The following is a 27,047-nucleotide window of genomic DNA, read 5'->3' as shown; positions in this document are numbered from 1 at the left end:
GCAGGTGATGCGTGGAGGCTCTGGCTTCTCCTGCTGGAGAGTACGCCACTGTTAAGAGGCAAAGTTGTGGATAAAATGAACAAGACGGAATAAAAGAAGGGTCGAAACGCGGAATCAACTGCAGTTTGCCCTCTTTTCCGGAGCGGCCGCCTTTGCTCGGGACAATGGCCATGTAGTTTCTCTTCCCGTGCCTACAATATAACGCAAGGGCTCCACTGGGGTGTATAGGCACTTCGCTTTGTTTCTGTTATTCAACAGCATAGTGACAGCGTCGCTAAGGACTGCAAGTACCCCATTTAAACCCCAAACAGTAGGCCTTGAACCGTAAATGTCGTTCCCAGAGGTTTCCTCCTGGCTGCGGGAGGAACTGCAGCGCCGCGTTGGCGCTGCTACGCGCTCCCTTGTGGCAGCAGTTCAAGCAGCAGCAGATGCAGCCCCCAACTCTCACCAGCTGTCTCAAACGTTGCAGCAGGAGCTGCACTTTCCGCAGAAGGATGCGGACGCACTTGCTCCTGAGCTGTTTCGTCGCATGGCCGCAGCAGAAGCAGCAGCAGCAGAAGCAGCAAAAGCAGCAGCTGCCGCCGAAGAGGCCGCAGAAGAAGCAGAACGCGAAAGCAGGAAGAGGCCCAGAGACGAAGAGACAAATGGTTAGGCCATAATCCGTGGTGGTTCTTTTTCTACTCGAATGCTACAGCACTGCAGCAACCTGTAGAAGCAAGTTGTTGTAGCAGTTGGAGTCTGCTGCTGCATCTGCTTCTTGAGCTTTTCTTTATAGCTAGGGACCCACTTGTTATGCCTAACGACTGGGAGTTAGAATCATGCGCGTCTCCCTGCTTTCTAGCCGCAAGGCGCCAATTGTAATAGTTGGTTGTGTCTGTTTGCATGCAGCCCCGACGGAGGAGAGTTCGGATGCGGCAGAAGCCGCGGCTTTTGCAGCACGCCTGCGTGCGCGAGATGCTGCGTCGCAGAAGAAGGTAGGAGCTGCAGCAGAACGTCAACGGCAGCTAGATCGGGAAGCGGAGGAAGCAGCAGCAGCAGCAGCAGCAGCAGCGGAGCCTGTAAAGGAGTTGCGGACGGTGGAAGATGTGCTGCTGGAGGCGAAGAAGCGTCCGAACGAGAAGCTGAAAGATAATGAGGCGTACATGCAGCGGCTGCGAGAGGAGGCACGTCGTGCCTACCTTAAGAAGAGGGAGGGGGATCAGGTGCTGCTGCAGGAGAGGAAAGTCCAGGATAGGGAGTGGCTGTACAGCCAAGTTGGTGATAAGCTAACTGCTGAGGAGCGCAGGGCCCTTGAGCTGCGAAAGGAAACTCTTCAGCTGGCTAAGACGGCCATTCAAGAACGACAAGGCCGCGAGGAGATCGAGGGATATATCATGCCCGAGGCGTACGACGAAGATCTACAGGCTAGGCTGCGCGTGATGCACCAGCCCTATCAAGAGCCGAAGCAGCAGCTGACGGAGCAGCAACTGCTGGAGAAGCAGAAGACTCAGGCAGCCCTGGTCCGTTTCGGGGCTAAAGAAGGTAGAGAGCAGGCCCCCGCCTACAAGCTCGTCGATGAGACGGGAGCAGCAATTGAATTCGAAGCCAGAGAAATGCATGGTTCGTTAACTCCTGAGACAGATGCCAGCGCGCCAGCACCGGCTCAAGCCGCAGAGGCTGCCCAAAAGGCCAAGGGTCAGAGTCTGCAGGTCCGTCGCCGTGGCTCTCTCTTTCCTCTTCACGCATCCTCACTCGTTTTTCCTGTCTTCTTGCCTCTCTTCGTTCTTCTTGTCACGATTCTTGGCTCCTTTCACCCTTCGTCTGCTTCTCTGTCTGTCTGTCGGCCTCCATCAGTTCCCTTCTCTCGTGTATCTTGCTCTGGCGGCCCTCCTGCTGCTTGTCAGCTAGCTAGGTCATCGGCTGCGACGACGCATCTGTTTGTTGTTCTGTGCGTTTTGTACTGTTTGTGTACATGCTGACGCCGGAGTTGCTTGCACTCTTCTGTGGGGGGCTGTGCTGGGTTAAATTGTTGCTGCTGCTGCTGCTGCTGCTGGCGCAGGACCAGCGTCGGCTGCTCCCAGTGTACGCGTACCGAGAGGAATTTCTGCGGGCCGTGGCTAAATACCCCGTGCTCGTAGTTGTGGGGGAGACGGGATCGGGGAAGACAACGCAGCTGCCTCAGTTCTTGCGGGAGGTTGGATATGCCAAGGCAGGGATAGTGGGCTGTACGCAGCCGCGGCGCATTGCAGCGATGTCTGTTGCAGCGCGAGTTGCTCAGGAGGTCGGCTGCCGCCTAGGCTTGGAGGTGCGTTTCCCGCCCGCAACCATCAACCCTAAAGCCTACGCCCTGGCTCTTACATACGCATACACATGTCCACTGCGCAGTTCCCTTCCTGCTTGCAGAGGCAAGTGAATGCAGTCAGCCGGCTCGCTAGCTGGCTAGCTGCCTGCAGCTAGCCATAAAGTGTGTGTGGCATGTGTGGCTTAGGTGGGTTATTCTATCCGATTTGAGGACTGCACATGCGACAAGACGGAGCTGAAGTATATGACGGATGGGATGCTACTGCGGGAGTTCCTGACAGAGCCTGACCTTCAGTCTTATTCTGCTCTCATGATAGACGAGGCACACGAGCGCACATTACACACAGACGTCCTCTTCGCCCTTGTCAAGGACCTTTCCAGGTAGTCTTCGCAGCCTAGGACAGCAACACGACTGTGCTTATTGGGTACAGGGCATAGGGTTTAGGATATAGGCTTCTCCTGCTATCTGGAGAGAATGCGTCTACGATAGGGAGACTAATCAGCTAGTCAGTACAGCAGCAGAAGCACATGTGATTCCCGGTTGGGGCTTGTAGGAGACATGATGGAAAGTAAAAGAGGCTAGGAGAGGCAGCAGCTGTCGCTTGACTGCAAGGCTTTGGACCCTTCTCTGTTAATGAGAGGGACATTAAGGTCTTATACAATGCAAGCTTTGTCTCTCCTTCAGGTATCGCGAGGACTTCCGCCTGATTATATCGTCGGCAACGTTAGAAGCTGAGAAATTTTCGGTGTATTTCGATGATGCTCCAATATTTCGAATCCCGGGGAGGCGATACCCGGTGCAGATTTACTACACAAAGAGTCCCGAGGCCAACTTCTTAGATGCTGCTGTCGTCACTGCCCTGCAGCTCCATTTCACTCAGCCCCCTGGGGACATCCTGCTATTTCTACCGGGCCAGCAGGAAATCGATGAGGCCGTCGAGGAGATACAGAGACGGTCAGCCGACCCGCCACCTCTTGCATTAGATGACGGCCGTTCTAAGCCAGGATGCTTTGCTACGTGTGCTGTATCGCGTAGCTGGCTGCTCACGGCAACTTCTTTATGTAGTGCAGCTCCCCTTGAAACGTCTATCACCCGCCGTTTTTTCGTTTCTCTTGAACTGCCTCCCTTCGTGCTCGTTGCAGCAGTTACTCCTGCTGCTGCAACGCGGTTTTGGTTGCTTAGACTGGAGTCAAGGAAAAGAGCATAGCGACGATGGCCTTCTTGATTTGCTAAGGGGAGGCCGAAGGTGTTTGCTTCTGCGTTGTGTGTATCGTGTTGCTGCAGCTTGAAGGGCCGCGGGACGGAGGCTGCGGAGTTGATTGTGTTGCCCCTGTATTCTTCTCTCCCAGGGGATCAGCAGGCACGGGTATTTGAACCGACCCCACCCGGGGCCCGTAAGGCCGTCTTCGCCACCAACATCGCTGAGACCTCGATCACCCTCGAGGGAGTTGTCTACGTGGTGGACTGCGGCTTCTGCAGAGAAAACCAATACAGTGCCAAGACAGGTGAGCATCCCTGCTTGCGTGCTCGATGAGACAACCGCTGAGTCAACATTCAGTAGTACAGATGCATGGAAAAGGGCGTGCACGGCTAGCGAGAGGAGCATGCGAGCACGGAAAGAACTGGACACAAGGAGGAGAAAAATATAGAAAACCCAAACATCTCGAAAAGAGCCATGTGATAACTTGATGACTGGGGCAGTTAGTTGCGTAAGGGGCTGTATGGAGCCCCCACGCATTTTATCTGTCAATATGGGGTTAGTTTGATCGGGATCGTTGTTTATGGATGCGATGCATGCATGCTTGGGTGCGTGAGTGTAGGGATGGACGCGCTGGTGACGGTGCCTTGCTCAAAGGCAGCAGCGAACCAGCGGTCTGGCCGTGCAGGGCGCGTACGTGCTGGACATTGTTTCCGTCTGTATACCCGGTACTCCTTCGAGAAGGAGATGGAAGATGCAAATGTCCCAGAAATTCAACGAGCCAACCTCAGTCATGTTGTACTCACCCTTAAAGGCCTTGGTATCGACGATCTTCTCAAATTCGACTTCATGGATCCGCCAGCTCCAGACGCCCTCATCAGCGCCTTGGAGCTCCTCTATGCTCTTGCCGCCCTCAACGATCAGGTGCCCCTAGCCCACCAAAGAACCAACCCTAAACCCTATCCTGTACAGGTTGCTTCGACAGTGGAAGCAATGGGCTTCACTGTAGCTCAGTTGATTGATGCAACGAATCGAAGATGTTGCAGAACTGTCTAGATCTGTGTGCGGGAGTGTTTTGAAAGGGGTCACCTGGTGTCTAGGGTTTCAGTTTCAGGGTTCGTATTTTGCTTTTTGAATGTTTTGCACTACCAAACATTAGAGCAAGCCTGTGATTGTGGCATGTTGCTTACTGCACTTCTCCATCTACCCTGTAGCGCGAGAAGAACAAAGGGCCTGAAGGAAGAGGCCTGGCGCTCGAACACTATCTACTGTAGCACACCCCGGCTTTTATTGTAACAATTAACGCTTTCAACTCCCTTTTGTGCTGCGCGGTGACTTAGGGGGAGCTCACAAAACTCGGCCGGCGGATGGCTGAATTCCCCTTAGACCCGATGTTCAGCAAGTTTATTGTGAACTCTGAGAAGTACGGCTGCGTCTCCGAGGCATTGACGGTTTGTGCAATGTTGGGCGTAGGCAACATGCTCTTCTACCGTCCCAAGGACAAAGCCATTCATGCAGACAACGCCAGAAAGACCTTCGCAAAGCCAGGCGGAGACCCCTTGACTCTCCTCAACGTTTATGAGCAGTGGCTAGATACAGGTCAGTTGCTGCTGCTGCTGCCCGCCTGCCGCTGTTGCTGCTGCATTAACTCGCGTTCCCCGCCAACCCGCCCTCACCCCTCAATGGCTTCCGTGCCCCTCACATCAGCTAACAAACTGTTCTGCGCAGCTAGCTTGATCCGCTTAGAAACTAACCAATCCACAACTGCCCAACTAGGGTCGTCATAAAATTCAACCGGAAACGTGGCGTTGCTAGTGTCTGGCGGCGGCTGCCCTTGAACATGTGTATACATACATATTGACGAGTGCATTTGTCCATGCAAAAAGATGCATGCATAAACGCATACGCCTGCATTATTTTTCAATGCATAAGTGGCCTGTGCTGTCGGCTGCAGGCTACTCGGTGGCTTGGTGCTACGAGAACTTTGTGCAGCATAGGTCAATGCAGCGGGCGCGAGACGTGCGGGAGCAGCTTCAGGGGCTTCTGGAGCGAGTGGAACTCGAAGAGAAATCCTGCGAGGGGGCTGATGAGCCCATCCGCAAAGCCGTAACCTCAGGCTTCTTTACTCAGGTAGGAGACGGGGTGGTACTCTAGCGGTTAGTTGTCAAATAAACGGAATAGAAGTGGAAGCACACCATTTTTTTCGCAATTACAATTCTGTAGTTTCATCGTTCTATTCACTCTCCGGGTACGACACGGTTCGTATTGTGTGCAGGCAGCGCGGTTGAACCGCCACGGCAGTTTCACTACGCTGAAGCATCCACATACGGTGGAAATTCACCCTCACTCTTCTTTGTTTGGCCAGTACCCGCGTTTCGTCGTGTACACGGAGCTCGCCCTGACAACCAAGGAGTACATGCGCAGTGTCTGCGAAGTCAAGCCCGAGTGGCTTGCCGAAGTCGCTCCCCACTTCTACAAACAACAGGAGCTGCAAGTCGGCAAAATGCCAAAGGCCCTTGGCAGACCCAAACAGGAAGATACGCCCCTGGGGGCCGCCACATAAGCAGCGCTTTGGCTGTTTCTTGTTTTTGGTGCTGCCTGCCCCGTACCACGGGCAGCCTACCTGTTTTAGCAGTTCAATACGGTGCAGAACAGCCGCTGATATCGGCTGCGCTCCAGCAGGTATCAGCGGCTTCCTTTCAAGCTCTCTGGACATTGAGCTTTGCCCCTAGTTTTGGCGTGACGCGCACATACGCGACGGAAAAAACAGTTGGATTTGCGGAGCGTTGACGGAAGCCTTTTCAATGCTAGATATGCTGCAGCCTCGTACTTATAGTGAGCCCACATTGAGGTGCTCTAGAACGTTCGTTACGCACTGCGTTTGCTGTACAGGTATGTATGTATGCAACCGCACCATACTTTCCCCTTAGAGCACAAACACTGCGTAACGAACTTTCGGTAGCACCTCAATATGGGCCCTAAGTGTCATGCTGCATATCCAGCATTGTCCATAATCTACAAGCTAAGCTGGCCTTCTATAGCACCTCAATATGCGCCCTAACTGTCATGCTGCATATCCAGCACTGTCCATAGTCTACAAGCTAAGCTGGCTTCCATGCGCAACTACCAAGAGCTGTAACTATCTATGCATGCTACTCAGTTAATAGAAAATATTTCCGTCCCTCTAGACTGGAATCCTAGTATTTGCTGGGTCGTTGGACCCTCGATACGTACTCATCACCAAGAAACAATGCTTCTCATGAAATGATACATATCCAGTGCGTTTCTTCGACGCAAAAGATGTAGAATTAGTTCCTACTTTGTGCGGAACATTCGAGAAGATTCTTCGGCCTGTTCATCTGTTGGACACTGCTCGGCCACAGAGGATACCGGAATCATTCTCTCGCTGCGGTGATGCTTTCTTGCGATCTGCGGTGCAATTCAAGGGCGAAACTCGAGAAAACTCTACCGGTATACTCACCTGTGGAAAAGTCTTTGACCACATAGAAATACCGGAGGTCCTCTCTCGCTGCGGATGCATCTAAAATCGAGGCTAAATGCCTAAAGGTTCTCGTATCTGAGCTGTCGCAATATTCCTTTATATGCGACTTCCCCGGAGACTGCGGCTCAGGGCCCCACGGCGCGATTCGCCGTTGGCTTCCTGGTGACCGCTTCTCTCCTGATGCTCAGCCGAATCGTTGTGACGAAGGTTTCCCCTTCCCTCCCGACTATCGGAGCTGTCTGAGTCCGAGGCGCTAGTAGCCCGAGATGACTCACGGCTGTCTTCAACGCCGGCGGACTCTGCTTGTTCGCGGGCGGCAACGGCGGCCTTACGGGCGGCTGCTGCTGCATGACGCAGCCGTGAGGCTGCTTCTCGTGCTTCCTTCGCTGCGAGTTCCAAGTCCTCAGCAAGCTGGGACTGGTCCTCGCTGTCCTCGTGCTGGTGCTCACGCTCTGCTTCGGCAGTGCTGGCTTCACTCTCAGAACTCTCGCCTACGGGCCTTTCGCCCTCACGATGCTCCTCCCTGCTGCCTTCAGGCTTGTCGGAGGGTCTGCTTGGGATGAGACCTGCGCCGCCTTCATGTCCCCTGCTTGGACGTCCTTCCTGTCTATCCCTTGGTTGGGATGACGCTGCCGGCCTCTGACCTCGGGCGGGCTTTCGCTCAGACCGGTCCTCCTGCTGAGGTCGGCGGCCTGCTGAGTCCTCTGCGCGTGTCCGCTCAGATCTCTGAGGAGGGCCACGACTAGGTCTGTCTTCAGGACCGTGTCCAGGTCTCTGCGGACGACCATTTTCAGGTCTATGGGGAGGACGACTAGGTCTGTCTTCAGGACCGTGACCAGGTCTCTGCGGACGACCATTTTCAGGTCTATGGGGAGGACGGCCATGTTCAGGTCCCTGGGGAGGACGACCATGCTCAGGTCTTTGGGGAGGACGACCATGTTCAGGTCTGTCTTCAGGTCTCTCTTCAGGTCTCTCTTCAGGTTTCTGAGGCGGACCATGTTCAGGTCTGTCGTCAGGTTTCTCTTCAGGTGTGTCTGGCTTTTCTCCCCCCTCCTCTGGCTTTTCTTCCCCCTCCTCTGGCTTTTCTTCTCCCTCCTCTGGCTTTTCTTCTCCCTCNGCTTTTCTTCTCCCTCCTCTGGCTTTTCTGCTCCCTCCTCTGGCTTTTCTTCTCCCTCCTCTGGCTTTTCGCCCTCCTCCTCTGGCTTTTCGCCCTCCTCCTCTGGCTTTTCACCCTCCTCCTCTGGCTTTTCACCCTCCTCCTTTGGCTTTTCACCCTCCTCCTTTGGCTTTTCGCTCTCCTCCTTTGGTTTTTCGCTCTCCTCCTTCGGCTTTTCGCTCTCCTCCTTTGGTTTTTCGCTCTCCTCCTTTGGCTTTTCTTCCTCCACTTTGGCGTCCTGGTTCACAGGTTTAACAACAGGCGGGGAACCAGGTCGGGCACTAGCAGCAGTACCGCCTTGGGGTTTGCGAACAGGCTTGGCCTCAGAACTGGCAACAGGCTTGGCTGAAGGCTTGTCAAGCGGCTTAGCATCAGGCTTGGCGGCAGGCTTGGCTTCCGGTTTCTCGCTCTCAGCTGGAGCTAATCTTCTTGCTACCCCCAGTCCTGGGATAGCCACTGGAGAATCTACATCAGAACTCTCATCTGATCCTAGTCCAGGGCTCGCCACTGGAGAGTCTAGGCTCGCCTCTGGTCCTAGTCCAGGGCTCGCCACTGGCCCCCCTCCATGCCCATGGGATCCATGCCCTCCACTGCCTGGTCGCCCTTGGAAATCATTCTCTGGGAAGCCTGCTGAAGGGCCGCCTGGTCCTTGATGGGAAGGGAACGATGGCTGCGGTCCACGGTGCGAATGGCCGCCTTCTGGATACGATGATCCAGGACCATAGCCACCATGACCACCACCATGACCACCACCATGACCACCATGACCACCAGGGCCACCAGGATAATAACCAGGATTCCTGTGGCTAACAGGGTAATGTCCAGGATGCATATGGGGAGGAGGGAGTGGCCCAGGACCTCTATGTCCAACAGGGTAGTATCCATGATACCCATGCCCATATGGAACAGGGTAACGTACAGGACGCCCATAATAGGGTTGAAGACGCCTAGGCTCAGCCTGAAGGGCTGGACCCACGGGCCTAAGCCTGCGCTGGGCTGCGGTGGACTCGCTCTCTCCGCCCGCAGGGCTTCCCGTCGATGAGGAATTGCTTCCAGGCTGCGCTATTTGAACAACAACGGGTGAACCTTCAGATGCTTCACCGGATTCGTCCTCATGTCTATTGGCGGACTGATCTTCACCAGCTTGACCTCCAGACTGCTCAGACTGATCTTCGGAATCTTCAGCTTGATCCTCGGAGTGTTCTGCAGATTGATCTTCACGCTTAGCTTCAGAGCTGCCTTCGGAGTTATCACCGTTCTCGGCAGAGTTGTTAGCATCGTCGTTCTCATCGGATTTGCTAGCATTGCTGTTCTCGAGGCTTTCAGAGCCGTCCGAGGCTTCCCGAGAGCTATCACCAGAGTCAGCAGAGCTGCCTTCTCTCCTCTCCGATCTTCTACTGCTGGTCTCCCGTCTATCATCAGATCCGTTGCCACCCCTGCTTCTGGACCGGCCAGTGGAACTGCTTTCAGACCTCTCAGACCTTTTTCTTTCCTCGCGTCTTGTTGCGTTCTGCTCATCATCTGCAGCTGCGCTCGCTGCGCTGTCATGAGACTCAGAGGCAGACCTCGCGACTTTTGCCGCCCGGAGAGCCTCTTCTGCAGCTTTCTCTAGAGCTTCCGCCGTAGCTTGCGCTCTGTCTGCTGCAGCCTCCAATTCCTCTGCAAGCTCGAGCTCATCATCCGCAAGCTCGGATTCGCTGCGAGCACTCCGCTCATCGGCTAGCTCGTCCTCAGAGGCATCTTCACGTCGGGACTCTGAATGATCTTCCGACTTGGCCTCTTCGTCAACGGGTCTCTCTTCTTCGCGGGCACCCTCGCTAGAGGCCTCTTCTTCTGCAGGTCGCTCTTCTTCGGGGCGACCCTCAGCGGAAGCTTCTTCGTCTACGGGTCGCTCCTCGTCGGAGTGGCCCTCACTAGTGGAGACATCCCCACCATCTGAGCTTGAACTTTCCTCAGTGCTGTCTGCTGTGTCAGCATCCGAGCCCTCCGAGGCATCTGAATCAGAAAGCGTATTATGGGCATCTTCAGTTACTTTTTCGAGAGCCTCAGCCTCCTCAATGGCGATCTCAGCAGCTCTAAACAGCTCTTCGGCATCCACGACTTCTTCTTCTGCTTCTTCAACGTCATCGCTGGAATCCAACTCAGATGTTTCCTCGCTGCTCACAGGCCTTTCTTCAGATGCAGACGCATCGCCAGACCCTGATTCAGGTTCGTCTTCGTCATCTGCCTCAGACGCATCACCATCGGTGCTGTCCTGTTCGCTAGACACTTCTTCCTCAGAGTCTGCCTCATCCTGCTGGTCTTGAGACTCTGCGCTTGCCTCACCGTCACCCCTAACCACGCGAGAGCTGTCGGAGCTAAAGGACGGGCTACGCTCTGCTTCTGGCCTTGAGCGCCACCACTTAATTTCGGAGTCGCTTGGCTGCCCCACAGATGAACCAACCTCCCCAGCGGATTCGGAGTTATCTATAGTCTCAGAAGAATCTGAAGGTGGTGGAGAGTAGGCTTGGGGGCGACTCGAACTGGAAATTGTTGAATCCTGCTCCAGAGTGCCGCTTGTAAGTCCCTCATCACTAGAGATAGTGCTGAATGCCGGACCACTGCTTGACGGCCCCCCCACTAAAACAGGGCTACCAGAGGATCCTCCACTCTGAATATCTGAAGCACTGCTTGAAGGCCCCGCCACAACTGGAATAGAGCTATCAGAAGATACTCCACTCTGAATATCTGAAGCACTGCTTGCAGGTACCTCTACGATAGGGAGAGAGCTGCTGGCAGACCCTTCATTCGACAACGAGCTTCCTGCTGAAGGTATTGCACTCTCACTTCCGCCAGAACTGCTCCGGAGGGACGGTTGACTTACAGAAGGTCTACTACTACTGCTAGAGCTAACAGAAATGAAGCTACCTAGTGGGGAGCTCTCCAGAGGCAGGGATGTTCCTGATGATACACTGTCTTCGGAAAGTGTGTCAGAGGAGACTATCTGAGACGAGGAGGCAGGTGAGCTAGCCACGTCTCCTGAGGAAGACCACGAAAATCTTGGGGGCCTTGGTGCTGCCTCGTTCGATGCGCTTTCCACTGCTGGCGAACTGAACACCCCGCCAACTGCTGACCCAGACGAGGTGGAAGCTACAGAGGAACGTGCGGGCTGTGATGACCCAGACTGTGTGAGGAATCCCACTGGATAGTCAATAGGCTTCTCATGTTCTAGAGTTGGCGCAGCGTTCGCAACGAACGGAAACAGACGACGGAGGGGACCCCCGGAGCCATCGAGGTCATCTGAGAAGCGCAATCACAATCCACACAGTAGCATGTAGCCCCGTTAGGTTAATGTTGGACAAGAGGGGTGAAACAAAAGAATGTAGAAGAAGACCCTTGGGCGTACTACTACGAAGACACTACGATCGCCTGCGCGTGGTTCACCAACCACGCACACGAGCGATCGTAATGTCGCAGTTTGCGATATCGTGTGGGGACAGCGCAATATATGCATGGAAAAGAGCGCAAGACTTACGTGAATTAGTTCTGGCTGCGTTCAAAATGAACAGCAAGCCTAAGGCCACGAAGTTGCCCGGCAACATCGTGGGGGTGTGGGAAGTGACCTCAGGGTAGGAATAAACCCTGGAACTCCGTCGGATGTGGAGGCGTGGGAAAAAAAAAAATTAATATAACTCGACGGATAATTCCGGAGAAAAGACAATAATGGATGAATTTAGGTACGCGCAACTTTTGTGTTGTGCCCGTGTGTGAGCTGCTAGATGCAACTAGCGGTGCTTTCCGCCTGCTGGAAAGCAGGGGCAACGCGGAACCAGGAAGCAAAGGTTTAGCACGTTCATACCCTTAGTTGGGCTTATTCTATTTGTTATTAAAAATTAAATGAGGGATAAACGTTGAGTGTGCGCACATCAAAAACCTACATTGTGCATTGACCAATGGCCTGTGGTCCCGTGCCAGGCCGAGTTTCCGCATCGCCTCCCTGTCCCCTGCCCCCTCAATTTTTAGTTCCTTTTCTTCCCCTTAAAAAACAAAAATTTGACATTTTTTAGTACTTAACTAGAATATCATCAGATATACATCACTGTATCGGCCAACGGCCACCCGCCCCTTATTGCTGAGGTGACCTCGCGCGGGTCGCCGCGTCATTCCGCCCCATAGATGCTTTTCCTGAATTCTCACCCATCAGCTTGACTTTTCATCAAACGAACAGTCAAATAGGTAGTTTTAAGCTCGACATACCTGTTTTTACTGGGATTGTGCATCCTCCCGTTGCATACACGGAAAGTGCAGTATCGTGAGGCGCACGAGATGTATGTCTGCTTTATTGCTGCAATGAAACGAAATGTCTCGATAATTACATTACATAGAAGTCTTTTCTTTCAGTTCAGAATGCATGATGCCCTTCCTTCGATAGCTTGTTCTTTCGTTCGAAGAGCAGGGAAGCAGAGAACTCCCTCTCTAGAAGAGAAAGGGTTGGTACATTTTCTCTAGCCCATTCTAGCTGCCTTTACTCTGCCCTTCACAAAGTACATTCACCCTCTATGGGGAAGGCAACTAAACTCCCTCAATAACAACGTGTTGAGGGCTGTTGTCGCCAAGCAGCGCCAAGAGCTGGGCAGGACGGGAAGCAATGCTCGATGCAGAAACACACAGCTTCACTGTACTTCTCAGGTCAAAACAGGCCTATTCGAACATTTGCCAATGCTTCCCGTACAATCCAAGCTGTTGAAATGCTGAACACAACCGTCACTGGTGGCTGGGGAGGAAGTCGATCTCTGCTCTCCCGCACTCTTCAGAAGAACGAAGAGTGCGTGAAAGGGTCAAAACGTCAGCACGTTGTGAGCTACTGGTTGTAATAGTTCTAGATTTCGGAGTTCTATTGTCCGGCCTTCAAGCGCATTGCGCCTGTGGAGACGCAGTTGACTCCTTGACTTTTCACATGCGGACTATGAAAACTAGAGTTACCACATCAGACGATGCGTGCGTAATCGTCGTCGACGAAACAGTTGGAACTCTTTTTTCGAGAATTACGGCAGCTGCTACTGCTTTCTGTCCTTGAATACCTTACCCATAAACATTTACCTCGTGCCATGAGGTACCGGAGAAATCTTGCGAATACGCACACTTAGGACTTGACTTCATGCTCTGTCAAAGCAACAGCATCGATAATGAACCCAGCTGGAGGGTTAATTCTAGTTCGTTGGGGAAGATGGGCTTGCCTAGAAATCCCAGGCAGCTTCGACTGAGCAACATAAACGTACCACTGCATTTTCCCACAGGCGTTTCGGGCGATGAAAGCTTGGTAGACTGTTTCGCATGGACAACACACCTAACAACTGTTTCTCCCATCATTACTGGAGCCCATAATCCTTGAGCGACAACAGATGAAGGCTAGATACTATGAGCAGAAGTCTGCCTACGCTTGTGATGTGATAGGGCGATTCCGTAAAGTGGGAGAAATGCGCACAACTGAACCATGTGCAGGGCCTCTGCAAACATACACACTAATACAGCGTAGCGGTCCAGAAGAAGGCGGCCACGTTCCGATGTGCGAGCTTGCCAAACCTCGCAACTGTTCTCCCACTCAGTACCGTACTTAGAAATGCTTATCAAATTGCGATAGTTCTTGGCCTCTGGACTCAGAGGTAAGTGTGCACCTGCCAGCAACTTGTAATGTCAGTTTTACAGACTCGTGCACTTTGTGGGCTACCGGAAGAATGTAATTTGGGGTGAAAAACACGTTACTTGAGCTGCAACTTGTGGCTAGCCACACGCAGCCAACTGGCAGGAAGTTGGGACCAGCGGATCCCCGTATGAATGAGAAAACATATTTGCTTCCTTCAGCACGTCCTGGAGTTCACGAATGGGGTAAAGCTCCTCTTATAGTTCACGAGGCAGCATCGCCCTCCTTTGCACCGCCTGACACGACGCCAGCTGGAAGGAACCGCCGATGTCCTGCTTCGCCGAATCGACGGGGATTTCACGCCTAGAGGCGTTCTGCTGAGGCGATGACAGCTGCGCGCCATGCCATAGAGAATATCTTTTGACGGATGTTCTGGCTATTCTTTCTTCTTTTCGCACTTCAGCTTGCAGGTTCCTGAACTCGTCCAGTGTATGCGTTCGTAAGTATACCGCCTTCTGCTTCTTGTAATTCCTCTTCACAGACTTTAGGTACCCCCTAGTCAAACTTTTAGGAAGCCTATTTGGTGGCTTCTGTGCAACTGCATCTGCAGTCTCGGTAGTATCGCCGCTGTAGCTGCTCATCCTCTGCTGTCCGACGCTGCAATTACCAACCGACTGACCTGAAAGCTCTCCAGTCCTGAAAGACACCATTTTACCATACGGAAAGTCAGAGTTCAGCGACTTGCTTTCACCTTGGGTCGTGGTCTCTAAAACGGAACTTCAGCCGGACACAGTTTCAGCCGGGGAGCTGGCGCCGCGCGGCCTGCAGGGAGAGGCAGATGCGCAGCTGCAAATCCGGAGTGACAATGGAAAAGGAGATAAAAGCATAGCCTCGAAGGAGTCTTGGAGATATGGTACTTCGAATTGCCTGAATGTCACGATAAAACACTGCCGTGCTCCGCCCTCCTAGCGTCGTGGCATCCGCAGTCGACCCAGTGGACCATCCCCGGCGACCACCTGAGTGTGAATTGAACCTCAGTTGACCAGCAAGCAATTAGAGCTATCTCACCTTTAACTCTCATGCTTATCTCTATTTCCCCAATTTCCAATTTGAGAAACTGGATTCATTCTTCTGGGGTAGTTTCCTCGGACAGCGTACGGAAAAGATGCAATGCAGCTAGAAGATGCGTTCCGTCGGGAAATTTCAGGCGTTAAGCGGGTCGAGCGGTTTCATCGCAAAGGTATCCATCAGTGTAGCAGTACGAATGAACGCTAGAGGCACGTTTACCAGTCCATAGAGTCGTGGGCGTACGGCAGAGCTGGAGACTAGTTGATGGAACGCATACGCATTGTAAGGAGTCCCGGTGTTAGGTGCTTCAGGTCCTTGTGTGCGAGCTAGAATACTCTCCTTGGAATTGTCTGTTTCTTAAAAAGTTCTCCTCTAGTGAATAAACTCATCTTCCTCCTTCTCGAGGGTCGCTGTATGCTGCGAAGTGTGCTCGCGCCGCAAATCCGCAGCTCGAACGCCGTAACGCTTGTGTGCCTAGAACCCCGTTTTAATAACTCAAGTAGGGATTTATATTACTCCGTAACTTGAATATGGTAGAATTTCAAGTTACTATTGCCTGCCCCCCAGCTTCGCACCGTGTGGTAATGCTCAGGCTTCGTACCTGCGGCTGCACTGTGTGCAAGCGATGTTGCAGCTCTCCTGCTGAGCCTTCCCTCCCGTTCAGCATTCCCCTGATTATTTCTTCTTCTCTCTCCCTCCTGAGCTAGATACCAACTTCTTCCAGAGGGGCTTCCTTACGCGAATGGTTTCCAACTCTACCGACAGCTGAGTGAGATCTTTGGTTGCCCTTGGCAGCCTTTAACCGCACTGATAGTTGTCGACTTAGTTAGCTTCCCAAACTTTGAAACGGAATATCAACTGCAAAGCTTGCTCTCTTCTGCCGTTAGCTTAAGCCACCAAGTTTTGATCGCGTTGTAGCTTGATCGTAAGCCTTGCCACTTCAGTTGTCCTTTCTTACAACAAACTTTCCATGATGAATATGTCCAGTTAATATGCAGAGTGTAGGTGGCCATAAAGTAGCTCAGCTGGGCTGCCTTTTGGCTTCTGTAACCCACTGCACTGGAGCAGTCGAGGGGGTAGCGACGTACATGGCTCCAATAAAAGGAAAATTAGATTCCTCCAAAATGCTGCTAGAGAGCGGGCGAAGGGCCTTTGAAAGCTGTGACTGGTGCTGCTGCGAGTCCTTAGAAGTGCACTAACTCATTTGGTCCCTTCATGCGGGCATCGTCAACGAAAAAACTGCTCGGTTGCATCTCCTCGCTTTAATTATACGCATCAGTGCTGCTTCGTAACCAATAAACTGGCGCCAGAAATATCTGACCATTAAAACAAGCTTGCACAGAGTTAACTTGAGACTAATCTGCAGAGCCATCAGCCACCTTTTTCCGCCCCATCACTGTCGCGCCCGCTGCTTTAGGGAACAGGCATTTCCCTGGTTACTTTGTTGGTTCTCCCAGAGCGGCCGCTCGAAGTTGTGCTCCTTTCTTTCCTTTGCTCATTTCATGCGTCTGTAACCTCAACTTTTGCTGCCTTCGTTGAAGAAAATGAGGTAGATGCGCATTCCTCTGAGTTCCGCCGGTTTCTGTGTCCAATGTTCGCTGGATGCTGTCTATTTCTGCTTCTTCTCTTTTCCTGGCCAAAGCGACCATCTACAGCCCCAGTATGCACACCTTTTCTGCAGAGAGCATTTCGAAAACCGTTTACTTCCCCGTCAGCTTGACAGGCGGAAATGCCGATTCTCCTATCTTTTTTTTGCGCTCTTGGCTTGAGCCGTCCAATAGCTCGCCTAGTCGTACCCTGTCACAACTTTGTTATTTTTCCGGAGCCCAAGCGGTTGCCGGTAGCCTCTTCGCTAAGGAATGCCCTGGTGTGAGCCATTGATATAAACGTGTCTAGCTTTGGACTTCTGTTCACTAAGGACTTATACTTTCTCACTACATCGCTCTATGCAGGGCTTCCCCTGTTTTTGTTTTCTCAATCCTGCCATTGCATATTTCCTAGCCTACCGGGAGATTAACGAACATCAAAGTGCATCTGCTGATGCTTCCATACTACATGTGCTTTCCTGGAAAAGTGGTGCACTTGCTTACTTACACATACTGCCCATATTCGTGCCGTCTCTTCCAATAGGAACTGTGGGCCTTCGGATGTGCTATGAAGACGAATTTACACTCCGAGAGAAGGAAGGAATTCCTCCACTTCCCTGACGCCGTGGCGCCCATCATATCTTGACGGTCAGATGAAAATTGTCAAAAAGCAACTGACATCTGAGCCCAGTTTCTAGGCGTCCTGGGCACAGCAGCCCAAGAACAAGCACGCTATCACGTTCTGCATCGCAGCTTGCTGAAACGATTGGAGGGCAACTCCAAATGCAAGCGGAAGCAACCCCCGTTTTCGTTTCATACACTAACACGGTAACCAACCGCTAAACGCCTATGTGGACATCAGTAGCCAGCATGCACGCGTAGAAATGTTGTCCGCGCCTTCAGACACAGACTTATACATCCGGCCCATGTGCCACTGTGCGCAGTACGACTAAAGAGTGGAGGGGTGGTCAGCTGTTTTGGGGGAAGTTCTTTTGACCCCATTGTAGCTCACGTCGATCCTCGGTTATGGTTGAGGAGACTAGTAACAGCTGCGACTCCGGCTGCAAGGCAACCCCACTGGCAAGCAAGGCCAACCCCCCATTCGGTGAAGCCCTGACACTGTAAGCAATTGTTAAGCGTTTAATAAGCCTTCAGTAACCATCGTTCACACAAGTAGAAATATAGCTTCGCCACGCCACATACGCAGTGCAAATATGTGGAATCAATCACCAGACCCTAGTCTGACGTGTTGAGTACGGGCCTCTGTGCCTCGGATATCCCAGCAGCTCTTACATAAAAGAACGTGAAATACAGCATATAATTTGATAATCTATATCTACAAGGAGAAAGACGATTGTTTTTGTCGTAATAGGGCTTGTAGCCCCGTCTTTGGTTTCGTGCATGCGTGTGTAATTCTCGATCGGCTTCTGTCAAATGTAGCAGCCCCGAATAGCGACTTGAAGAATTATAACTTTAATATTATTAATTTATCCTTTTATACTCCATCTATATCGTACAGCGGTACAGAGAGGCAGTCTTGCCCCCCGACACGATGCGGGTCCACCCAACTTTACTGCGTCGGGCGTTCACGCCCGGCGCCGTTCTGAATTCTCGTGGTTCTCCCAAGTTTCAACAGGTGACCCTTGGAAGTTATCCGGTTCCCCCAGAACAAGAGCTGCTATGGAAGAACCGCATGAAGGCGTATGGAGGCTACATCCAACAAACGATCTCTCCGTTCCAGATGAAGATCATTTGGCCATTCTGGCACACTTTCCCCGCCAGGTGCTGAATCCTAGTAATCTTCATTGAGCTTGTTCCGTTTTCAATACGCGAAAGTTGTCATTGGTATAGGCTATCTACAGGAGAAGATGAATGCTGTCCACCGTAGCAGGCAACATAGTCTACGGGATGTGCCTGCTGGTACTAACGGCTTCTATATCGATGCTGTCGTATTCACGTTCCTTCAGTTTGCCACTCCACGGGTATCACGCGTAATTTTTAATTGTGTGAAATGCTGCTGAGGTGCGCGAGAAAGCGAACCAACCCCCCCCGTCGAACCCTTCTTGTGTGCCTTTGTTTGCACGTGCAGAACGTGGGCAAAATTTAGCGCATACTACTGGTGGTGGGTGTGGCCTGGCATTGTAACTTACGGCATCATAAAGAAGATGTTCCACGACGCTGAAAGTGAAGTACGAAACAAGTACTGGTGAGTCACAGGAAAGCACTGTACGCGGCAACTAGCATGTGCACTATATAGGGATTCCTTGCTGGGGTAGTGCCTCTACGAAGACTAGCTCGTATATTTAATGTCGTGTTTCTTTCTGTTCAGGTACTAACGATTTGAATTCACTGTTTCAAGGTCAACGATACTACGTCCCTGCTACACTGCACCACCTCTGCAACCTCTTCTAGTGTTTTTTTCCTTTCGTCGCAATGCGACTTCTAGCCAACCAACCAACCCTCTGGGGTACAGCATCCTCAACTGTCGTCTTATTCAACATAAATTACTTATAAATTACTACATGGGGGGGAATAACGATTTCCCCGTTTTGAAAACTGAAGAAGGCTGTTGGACAGAAAAATGAAGTTGCATTAGATGAGGCGTGGAGGAAAGCAGACGAGTTGAAAGCCTAGCCAGAGCTCCAAGCTGCCTTTCACCGTAGCTCAAATAGAAATACAAAAGTGACGTGATTTCGTTTTATATACAGGACACTGGACTTGCAGCTCTTAGAATCCTGCACCATATCCATAGAAATCGAGCATCATGTCACTCCAGTCTTCTCTACCTGCTGCGAACCAACCAACTAGGCGCATCGACCTGCCCCCACACGGACCGCTTCGCCTTCTCACTGCGCCTTTTCATGTTGTCCAGGGCACTTTAAATAAATAGCAGCAAAATGTAACAGAGCCGGGGAGCAACTGCTGCGTAGACGCCTAGCTTGGCGCTTGAGTGACAGCGCATACTCTTCCCCAGACAATGAATGCTGTATTGCCGCGAAAGAAGCTTTTCTTATTGGCTGGTCTGGAACAACTTTCAGCTCCGTGCATGCTCTGCACAGAATGAACTATACCCCCTTGGATTCCTGAATATGAGGAAAGGAGAAACTGCATCGCCTTCCCATTGTACTATCCTAAGGACGAAGAAGTGCGCGAAGCTATCCACCGCTAAACATTTACATGGGCCGACTGGCAGCCTCCAACTGTACTTCATTGCCATCCTCTGCGGCCACGGCCACCCCGGACGCTGGCTCCCCTTCTACTAGGATGTCGTCAGGTATATGTGCATACCGCACGCGTCTTCTCTGTGCCTCTCTTTTTCTCGCTCGTTGCACGGCGTGCGCCAGCATGACAAGTCCAACAGCAAGCAGAGCTACACCGATGTGGAGGTACATTTCCTGGGTCTTCTTTGCAATGAGCCCAGGCACCTCATTCACCAGCTGCCCAGCTAGCTCCGCAATGTCTAGATACTTGCCATCAATAGGAACTCTTGCTCCAGAATAGACATCTTTAAGCGCTTGGTATTGCGCACCTAACACAAATTGAGCGAATCAGCACATCATCGTGAATATCGCTATCAGATTGCAGAACGCAGCAACGAACAGATGCACAGAAACCTGCACTAAAGGGTAGGCAGCCTGTCCAACGGCGAAGGTTCCCGTGAGCACTCAGCAGTGCACAGTACAAGGGTGACTGAACTGCGGATATGCTTGGAGCCACCACACTAACAAAGAACAGAACCCCTCATATAAGCTTACGGTATAGGCGAGGTAACGTGACGTAGTTCGCAACGGGCAACACAAGAGAAGCATCTCTGACCATCATGAACGAATCCTTTGAACTCGCTGTGACGACAAAGCCCAACTCGGATGCAAGACCGACGAAGCCGGCATCGTCGATCGGCACGGCCTTCAGCACTATTTCTTTTAAACCCTTATCATCAACGCGACTTAACGCCTCCGTTAGCAGCAACGCCCCTACAAGGGTCAAAGCGCCACACATGGCAACGCAAACAACACAGCAACCATGTTTCTTCCATGACGAAATGCAGATACACACGTACACTAGGACCAACCGAAACTCTTTTTCATACACCCGCCCCGCTCTCTCGCACCTCGTAACAACTGGCTTATCTACGCACTTTCCAGCTAAACGGCTCTTCGGTGAGCTGTCTAAGCAATGGCATATTTCCCCCTGCAGAGGAAATAGCTTACGAATATAATCTTCGTGCAAGCCAGCGCCTCCTAAGAAATCGATCGTGCATATATTCTCATCACTTATATGTCCCTTTAAAACGCCGAAAACCGTTTTGCTTGAGTTGCCGACAGCTGCGGAGAACACCGTCACCACACAAACTTGAATCTCGTACAAACGCTAAAGTTGAAGGTTTAATTAAACATAACAAGAATGAAGTTCCCTTCTAGGAGGACGGGGGTACATGGAGGCTCACCGGCTAAGCTAAAGCTGCCGGCGTTCTGCACATTTACAATGCCTGCACGTTGCGGGTCCAGTTTAGCTTTCTCGCGGACAAACTTGGCTGCGCGATATTGTTCTTGAGATGCAAGCTCTGAAACTTCTTTCACGTCAACGCGCTCGAACACTTCAGCCTCCGTAACTGCGGAAAAAATCAAGCAAAGGAAGAACAAAGTAATTGCAGTAAAGTCCAGAAACAGGTGACTACATTGGATGCTTCGTCTAAAGTTTGCTATATTTCTCGTGATTTCATTCAGAGTGGAATCACTGCCGGCCTCACTTGAAAGGTAATCTAGCCACTCCCGTCCTTCGCCCAAGCTGTACGCCATGACGTACACCCGTCCCGCTGCACGAAAAAGCAAAGTTATTCAGCAACACCCTAACCATATACATACAACTTCTTAAGAAATATATCTGCAGATGCACAGGTCTAACGGAAGTACAAAGTAGCAGCACATCCAATTGCAGCGGAATTGTGGCTGCGTGAGTGGTCAAGCGACGTCTTTATCCGTTCGTGTGTCTATAGGTGTAAGAAATGCTCTATTCACATAAATATAGAAGCATAACACAACACAGTAAGCAAACATTTCAAAGGGAAAGACGAAGAAGAATACACAAGCAAGGAGTATACTCACCCATCTGTTGGAGTTGCGTATTTCGGTGTTCTTCATAGGTTCCTAGATACGGTAGATCCATGGCCCAAAGATATTTCCCCATTCCATCTCCGCTTGAATCTCGAGAATATTTCTTGAGAGAGAATCCAACATTTGCCAGCACATATGTAAGCAGATGATCCTTAGGAGAAGTAACCACATTCAGGTACTCCATCCTGCTGGTAGCCTGTGGATTCAGCATCTCCTTAAGGAGTGCCTCTACTGCAGGCAGCAAAAATAAAAAAGAAGCAAACTATATGAGACCGTCGGCTAAATAAATACATGAAATGCTTGAAAAAAACTACGACAAACAAGGCCTGCTGCTGTGCCCTGCTACTCACGCGCTCTCGCTCTGTCTATGGTCTCTGGATGCATCCAGAACCGCTGATAGGTAAGCGAACCCTTCTCGAGGTCGTGCACAGCGAGACAAGAACATACAACCCTTTGGTTTTCAAATACAAGTATGGGCCAGGCACTTTTATCTCCGTTGCTGTTCAGCTCCTCTATATACTTAATCTCCTCCACAATACGTTCTGGGGGAATTCCAACGGATAACCCTCCTGCATCCTCCACCATAGACATGAACTGCGTTCCTGTCACTGCTGAGTAAGTGGGATGACTCAGCTCGACGACTGGATCTCGTTGGCCCGATATTTCTTTCACTTCTCCTTGTGGTTTCACTTCATTGTCGCCCACTTGCTCGTCTTGCCGCTCGGTTCCTTCAGATTTCTTACTCAGATTTCCGTCATCTTTTAAGTCACGCTCTTCTGCTGCGCTTGGCTCTGATGGGTGCTCAGTTGCCTCAACGGCTGGGGATGTCTGCTCTACACCGATGGGGTCCACGCCCCCCTCTGCATGCTCAGTATCAGAGGCATTTCCATCGCGAACGAGGATGAGTAGAACCACAAGCCAAGCAATCCGCCAAAACCTACCGCAGTAATGCCTTTCTGTTCGGTGGCTCGGCGCCATCACTTCTCCAACTGCAGCGCACGCCGAACCTCGTCGCTCTTCTCCACCCTTTCCTCCAGGTAAAAGGGTTAACGTAAGGGGTAACTTGTAGGCTTTAATAATACTGCAATTGCCAGAGGACTAAAAAAAAGCAAATGCTGAACAAAACGAGCCGGTATAGTGGCTACTGGAGCCTGGTGAGGTTTTTCATACAACCCAGGCTCAAGAAGCCCCAATACCCTTCAAATCAAAAGACTAGACAGGAAAGAAAAAGGGTAAATATATTAATAAAGAAATGAAGCAATCGCTACAACGATGAGGTGAACATCCTCGGCGTTGGAGAGAGGAATCCAGAGAGGGTCTCCGGCGAAATTCCTTTTCACTTTTCTGTTATTTTTCAGTTTTTTCCGCTTAATCAATCAATAAATCTTATTGAATTTGGAAAAACAACAAAGTAATTGCCCTTCTCACCCTACTTTTATACAGACGAGCTACAACAGCTTCCCAGTAAGTAACAGCGCGCGCTGGCGGGGGATCGAGTTCAGGTGTTCGTTGGCAGCAGTTGAGGAAACCTGCACCAAAACAGATCATATAGGAGAACGAACTTCTATCACACGTAAATTTTATTGAATACTATTGCTTTTTAGAGCATTCATCATCGTCGCAGCGTAGAGTCCTAGGAGTTTTACTTGTTACTGCAGCTATGGAGCCAATTCACAATGTATAGGACCCACAGAGGCTTTGTTCAGGTTTATTCATAAACAATAACCTAAATCAAACAAAAACATTCTTCATACTTTAAATTCATTATTACTCCAACTCTAAGCTCCCTCTGCCTCGTAATATAATTGTAGTCTGTCTCGGGTTAGTATATGTTTATTCTTACTTGCATGCAGCCTGGGTATTGAGTGTTATGTTAGCCCTCGTTCTTATATAAAGTATTTAACTCCGTTACACCTCATAGCCATCCTACACCGACCCTCAGCTACGCGGCTCTTTGAAACACTTGCATAGACTGGCACGGCTCTCTTTCTTGCGTGTATGCACGTAGTATATATATTTCCCTTCTGCATACTCGCCAGCTCAGCTTGACCCTTTTGTCTTTCACCTTATTTCACTTCTCTTTCCCCTAAGGTATTATTACTGACGAACATAATCCCGCCCCGAATAGCTGATCTGCACTCGTCTTTAGTGTAGGTGAGTGAAGTAAAGCTCTCGCCCACAGAAACTTGAATCTGCTTACAGCTTTCTTATTGCTTTCCTTTGTTTTTCTTTTCTATTAAAATACTTGAATTTCTATTTGTTGAAGAAGCCGTCGTAAACAAAGGGTCTCGTCTCGATTTCGTATTCGTTTCGAGTTGTACAAATATTAGGATTTTCAGATCCAGCAACGGGGTTAGCATCCGCAGGCGTTTGTTTTTTTATTAGAGGCCAAACGAAAGATTAAATACCCTTGTTGAAGTAAAAGTATATCTGAATCCCATTCAGCTGTGCAGCTATCGCGGGTTTTATTTTCTATAGGATGCTGAGTACCCGCCCCATACATCAATGCAGGTTCAAGGAGCGGGGGATACAAACGCAAGTCTTCAGGCTAGAGCTTTACTCCAGTACCTTCAGACTAACTAATAAACTTCATTTCGATAGAACAGAAAGCAGAGTCAACTGGGTAGCTACCGCTAGCTCTTCACTCGTTCGTACTGCTGGGGTCCACCATGGCCCCGTCGCCACGGTGTAAGATGTTGTATACAAAAACTTTCTATAGGTATTTATTTCATCACTAGAGATGCTAGCTGCTGAACTCGTTGCCTTTTGAACCCCGAAACCCCACTCGCTGCTGAAGAACCCTAAACCCTAAACACTGAACAACCCTAAACCCTGAACGACCCTAAACCCTAAACCCTAAACCCTATTTCAACTTGACCCCCCGTTGCAGACTCTAAGCAGATGTTTGGATAGCGGATGCAGAACAGCATGAGCAAAGGGGAGATGCGGCGCAGCTAGTGGGTGCAGTTTCTCTGCGTTGTATGAGCATCGAGACAGCCCGTGAAAGCGGCTGAGATGCAGCATACTTGCTGATGAAGACGCTGCGTATCTTCTGAAAAAGACGCTGCGTGCTGTGTGCTCTCAACTCTTACTGCTGCCTATTCACAGGATACAAGCAGCTCATCACTCGCCGCTTCATCGCTGGGCTCGGCCTTGCCTTTGAAGGCCAAACCCTAGACGGCTGCTAGCAACACTGCTGCTCCTGCAGAAGAAGCTTTTGCTGTTGCTGCTGCTGCAGCTGCTGCAGCTGCTGCAGCTGTTGCTGCAGCATCTGCATGAGATGCTGCAGCAGTGTTTCCTTTAAACAACTGATAAGCGGCCGAGGCGCGCGTTGTCCCCGCAGCCAGGCGCATACAAAACCTTCTTATTGGGCCTCTGGGGGGGGGGGGGGGGGGGGNGGGGGGGGGGGGGGGGGGGCAGCTAGCTGTGTGTTCGCCAAGCGACCTACACAGCTATCTAGCTATGTAGCTAGCCAGCTAGCTAGCTGGGAGTGCACCTGCCTAGGTGTCTAGATATGCCAGGCAGCTGTTTCCTGTTCAGCTAGCTAAGCGGCTACAACCCCAGCTAGCCAAGTAGCTAGCTGGGTAGCTAGCTAGCTAGCTGTCGAGTGTGGTAGAGGCGGCAAACGCCACATCTTCAGAGCACCCTCAGAACCACAAGAAATGAAAACCCCTTCGGCGGGGAATACGAAGACACGCTGCACGGCCATGGTGTGAGCTCGCAGCAGCAGCAGACATTCTGCGTTTGCTGCTATTCTTTCCTGCAGCAGATAAGCTAAGTGGTCCCCAATGCATCCAGACTGCTGCTGCAGCAGCTGCTGCTGCTCCTGCTGCTGCAGCTCCTGCTGCAGCTGCTGCAGCAGCAAATGCTGCTCCTGCGGATGCTGTCGATGGCTTAGCAACGAAGACAGACGAGCGCCTCGAGGGGGAATCAGACGGTTGCTGCCCTGAAGACTCATCCTAGCCCACAGCGCTCCCTCCTCCCCCTGCTGCTGCTGCTGCTGTCGCTGCTGCTGCTGCTGCTGCTGCTGCTGCTGCTGGGGTGAGGCAGTAATGGAGGGGTATGCAGCAATGGGCTGCCGCTCCGAAGGCAGTCTTGTTGCTGCTGCAGCAATGCCTGCATCACTTGCTGCTGCAGCAGCAGCAACAGCAGCGTTTGCTGCTGCTATTCGCTGCATGTTGGGCAGCAGAGCATCCAGCAGCAGCAGCAGCAACGCCCCTTCTCCCCCCCCCACAATTAAAATTCCTCTCTCGCGCCAGAGGACGAGAGAAGAGACAGACTCAGCTAGACAGGCAACCCTCGTCACCAGCACTACGCTTGCTGCCACGGCACCCTCATCTGCTGCATCTTCTGCTGCTGCACTGCTGCTGCTGCTGCTGCTGCTGCTGCTGCTGATGCTGTAGAGCAAGACGGAGACGACCCCTTGCTTGCTGCAGCTGCCCAGCAGCAGCAGCTGCCGCTCCTCATCCACGCAGACGCTCCTTATCGAGGTGACCCCAGAATAAAAAGTGCAGAGGCTGCTGCCTCCCACGTTGCTGCCAGCGAGACTCCACATGTGCTGCTGCTGCTGCTGCTGCTGTTGCTGCTGCTGCTGCTGTTGCTGCTGCAGTGCAAGCAGCTGCTGCTGCGTTGAGCCGCCATTTCGCACGCCGGAACTATGAAAATCACTCCTCCATACAAACCTCTCGGAAGGGGCTGATGTACGCGTCTGCAGCTGTTGCTGCTGCTGCTGCTGCTGCTGCTGTTGTTGCTGCTGCCGTTGCTGCTGCTGCTGCTGTTTGCCTCTTAAGGCAATTATGGGGGGGTAGAGCGGAGCTGCATGCGACGGCGGTTCTCCTGGAGCTACGCACAGCAGCACTACGAGCTGATACCCGGGAACGCTGCTGCTGCTGCTGCTGCTGCTGCTGTTGCTGCTGCTGCTGTTGCTGCTGCTGCTGTCGTTGATGTTGCTTCTGGCAGCTTGGAGCTGCAACATTCTTATGCTGCCACTGCGGTGGCAGCAGAAGAACAGCAAACGGCCCTCATCAGCAGCAACAGCAGCAACGGGATCAGAGAGAGAGAGGAGGCCCCCCTTATGGACGAGAAAAGAAGCAACAGCTCTGGCGGTGGCCGCATGCAGCAGCAGCAGACTGCCGCTTCTTCCTGCTGCCACCAAAAACGGCTCCTTCACCCCGTTCCCGCTGCAGCTGCTGCTGCTGCTGCTACTGCTGCTGCTGCTGCTGCTGCTGCTGCTGCTGGGGTCTTGCTGCCTGCTAAGAGGCAGCAAAAGAGATACCACAGAGAGGACGTCTACGGGCTCCTCCCGAAGGAATTTTATTGAGCGGGGAAGGGCCAGGCTAGTAAGCTGCTGCAGCTGGTGCTCTGTTGCTGCTGCTACTGCTGCTGCTGCTGCTTTGCTGCTGCTGCTGCTGCTGCTGCAGTCGCGCTGCCCGTGACTCCCAACTAAAGGAACGGATACACCAGGAAAGGCGCGTCTGAATCTGCTGCTGCTGCGTCCGTGCTGCTTGGAGTTGCTGCTGCTG

The 27,047-nt window shown here is 51.7% G+C and overlaps 5 protein-coding genes across 5 annotated transcripts; 2 read left to right on the top strand and 3 right to left on the bottom strand.

Annotated features, from left to right (window-relative positions):
* Positions 1 to 328: 328 nt before the first annotated feature.
* Positions 329 to 6,042, top strand: EMH_0000150 (Helicase associated domain HA2 containing protein, related; the record flags this gene model as incomplete). The annotated part of the gene is made up of 10 exons (XM_038022309.1): positions 329 to 647; positions 889 to 1,688; positions 2,039 to 2,284; positions 2,468 to 2,661; positions 2,966 to 3,235; positions 3,566 to 3,786; positions 4,102 to 4,403; positions 4,820 to 5,078; positions 5,434 to 5,609; positions 5,755 to 6,042. 10 exons carry the CDS (start codon positions 329 to 331, stop codon positions 6,040 to 6,042), a joined length of 3,075 nt encoding a protein of 1,024 aa, XP_037878163.1.
* Positions 6,043 to 7,472: 1,430 nt separating this feature from the next.
* Positions 7,473 to 12,317, bottom strand: EMH_0000040 (uncharacterized protein; the record flags this gene model as incomplete). The annotated part of the gene is given in 4 exon segments (XM_038022308.1): positions 7,473 to 8,097; positions 8,101 to 11,416; positions 12,055 to 12,153; positions 12,314 to 12,317. Coding segments are annotated over 4 exon segments (4,044 nt in total).
* A 5,646-nt stretch (positions 12,318 to 17,963) lies between these two features.
* On the top strand, positions 17,964 to 18,747 carry EMH_0100670 (uncharacterized protein; the record flags this gene model as incomplete). Its single annotated transcript, XM_038022307.1, has 3 exons — positions 17,964 to 18,193; positions 18,501 to 18,617; positions 18,741 to 18,747. 3 exons carry the CDS (start codon positions 17,964 to 17,966, stop codon positions 18,745 to 18,747), a joined length of 354 nt encoding a protein of 117 aa, XP_037878161.1.
* Positions 18,748 to 19,584: 837 nt separating this feature from the next.
* Positions 19,585 to 22,503, bottom strand: EMH_0100560 (uncharacterized protein; the record flags this gene model as incomplete). Its single annotated transcript, XM_038022306.1, has 7 exons — positions 19,585 to 19,940; positions 20,167 to 20,385; positions 20,623 to 20,736; positions 20,859 to 21,023; positions 21,162 to 21,227; positions 21,517 to 21,756; positions 21,876 to 22,503. 7 exons carry the CDS (start codon positions 22,501 to 22,503, stop codon positions 19,585 to 19,587), a joined length of 1,788 nt encoding a protein of 595 aa, XP_037878160.1.
* Positions 22,504 to 25,117: 2,614 nt separating this feature from the next.
* Positions 25,118 to 26,500, bottom strand: EMH_0100450 (uncharacterized protein; the record flags this gene model as incomplete). Its single annotated transcript, XM_038022305.1, has 1 exon — positions 25,118 to 26,500. One exon carries the CDS (start codon positions 26,498 to 26,500, stop codon positions 25,118 to 25,120), a length of 1,383 nt encoding a protein of 460 aa, XP_037878159.1.
* Positions 26,501 to 27,047: the final 547 nt, after the last annotated feature.

Source organism: Eimeria mitis, genomic scaffold (assembly GCF_000499745.2).
Source record: "Eimeria mitis Houghton genomic scaffold, Emh_scaff152, whole genome shotgun sequence".
Lineage (NCBI taxonomy): Eukaryota > Apicomplexa > Conoidasida > Eucoccidiorida > Eimeriidae > Eimeria > Eimeria mitis.
This window is presented reverse-complemented; position numbering and strand designations above follow the sequence as displayed.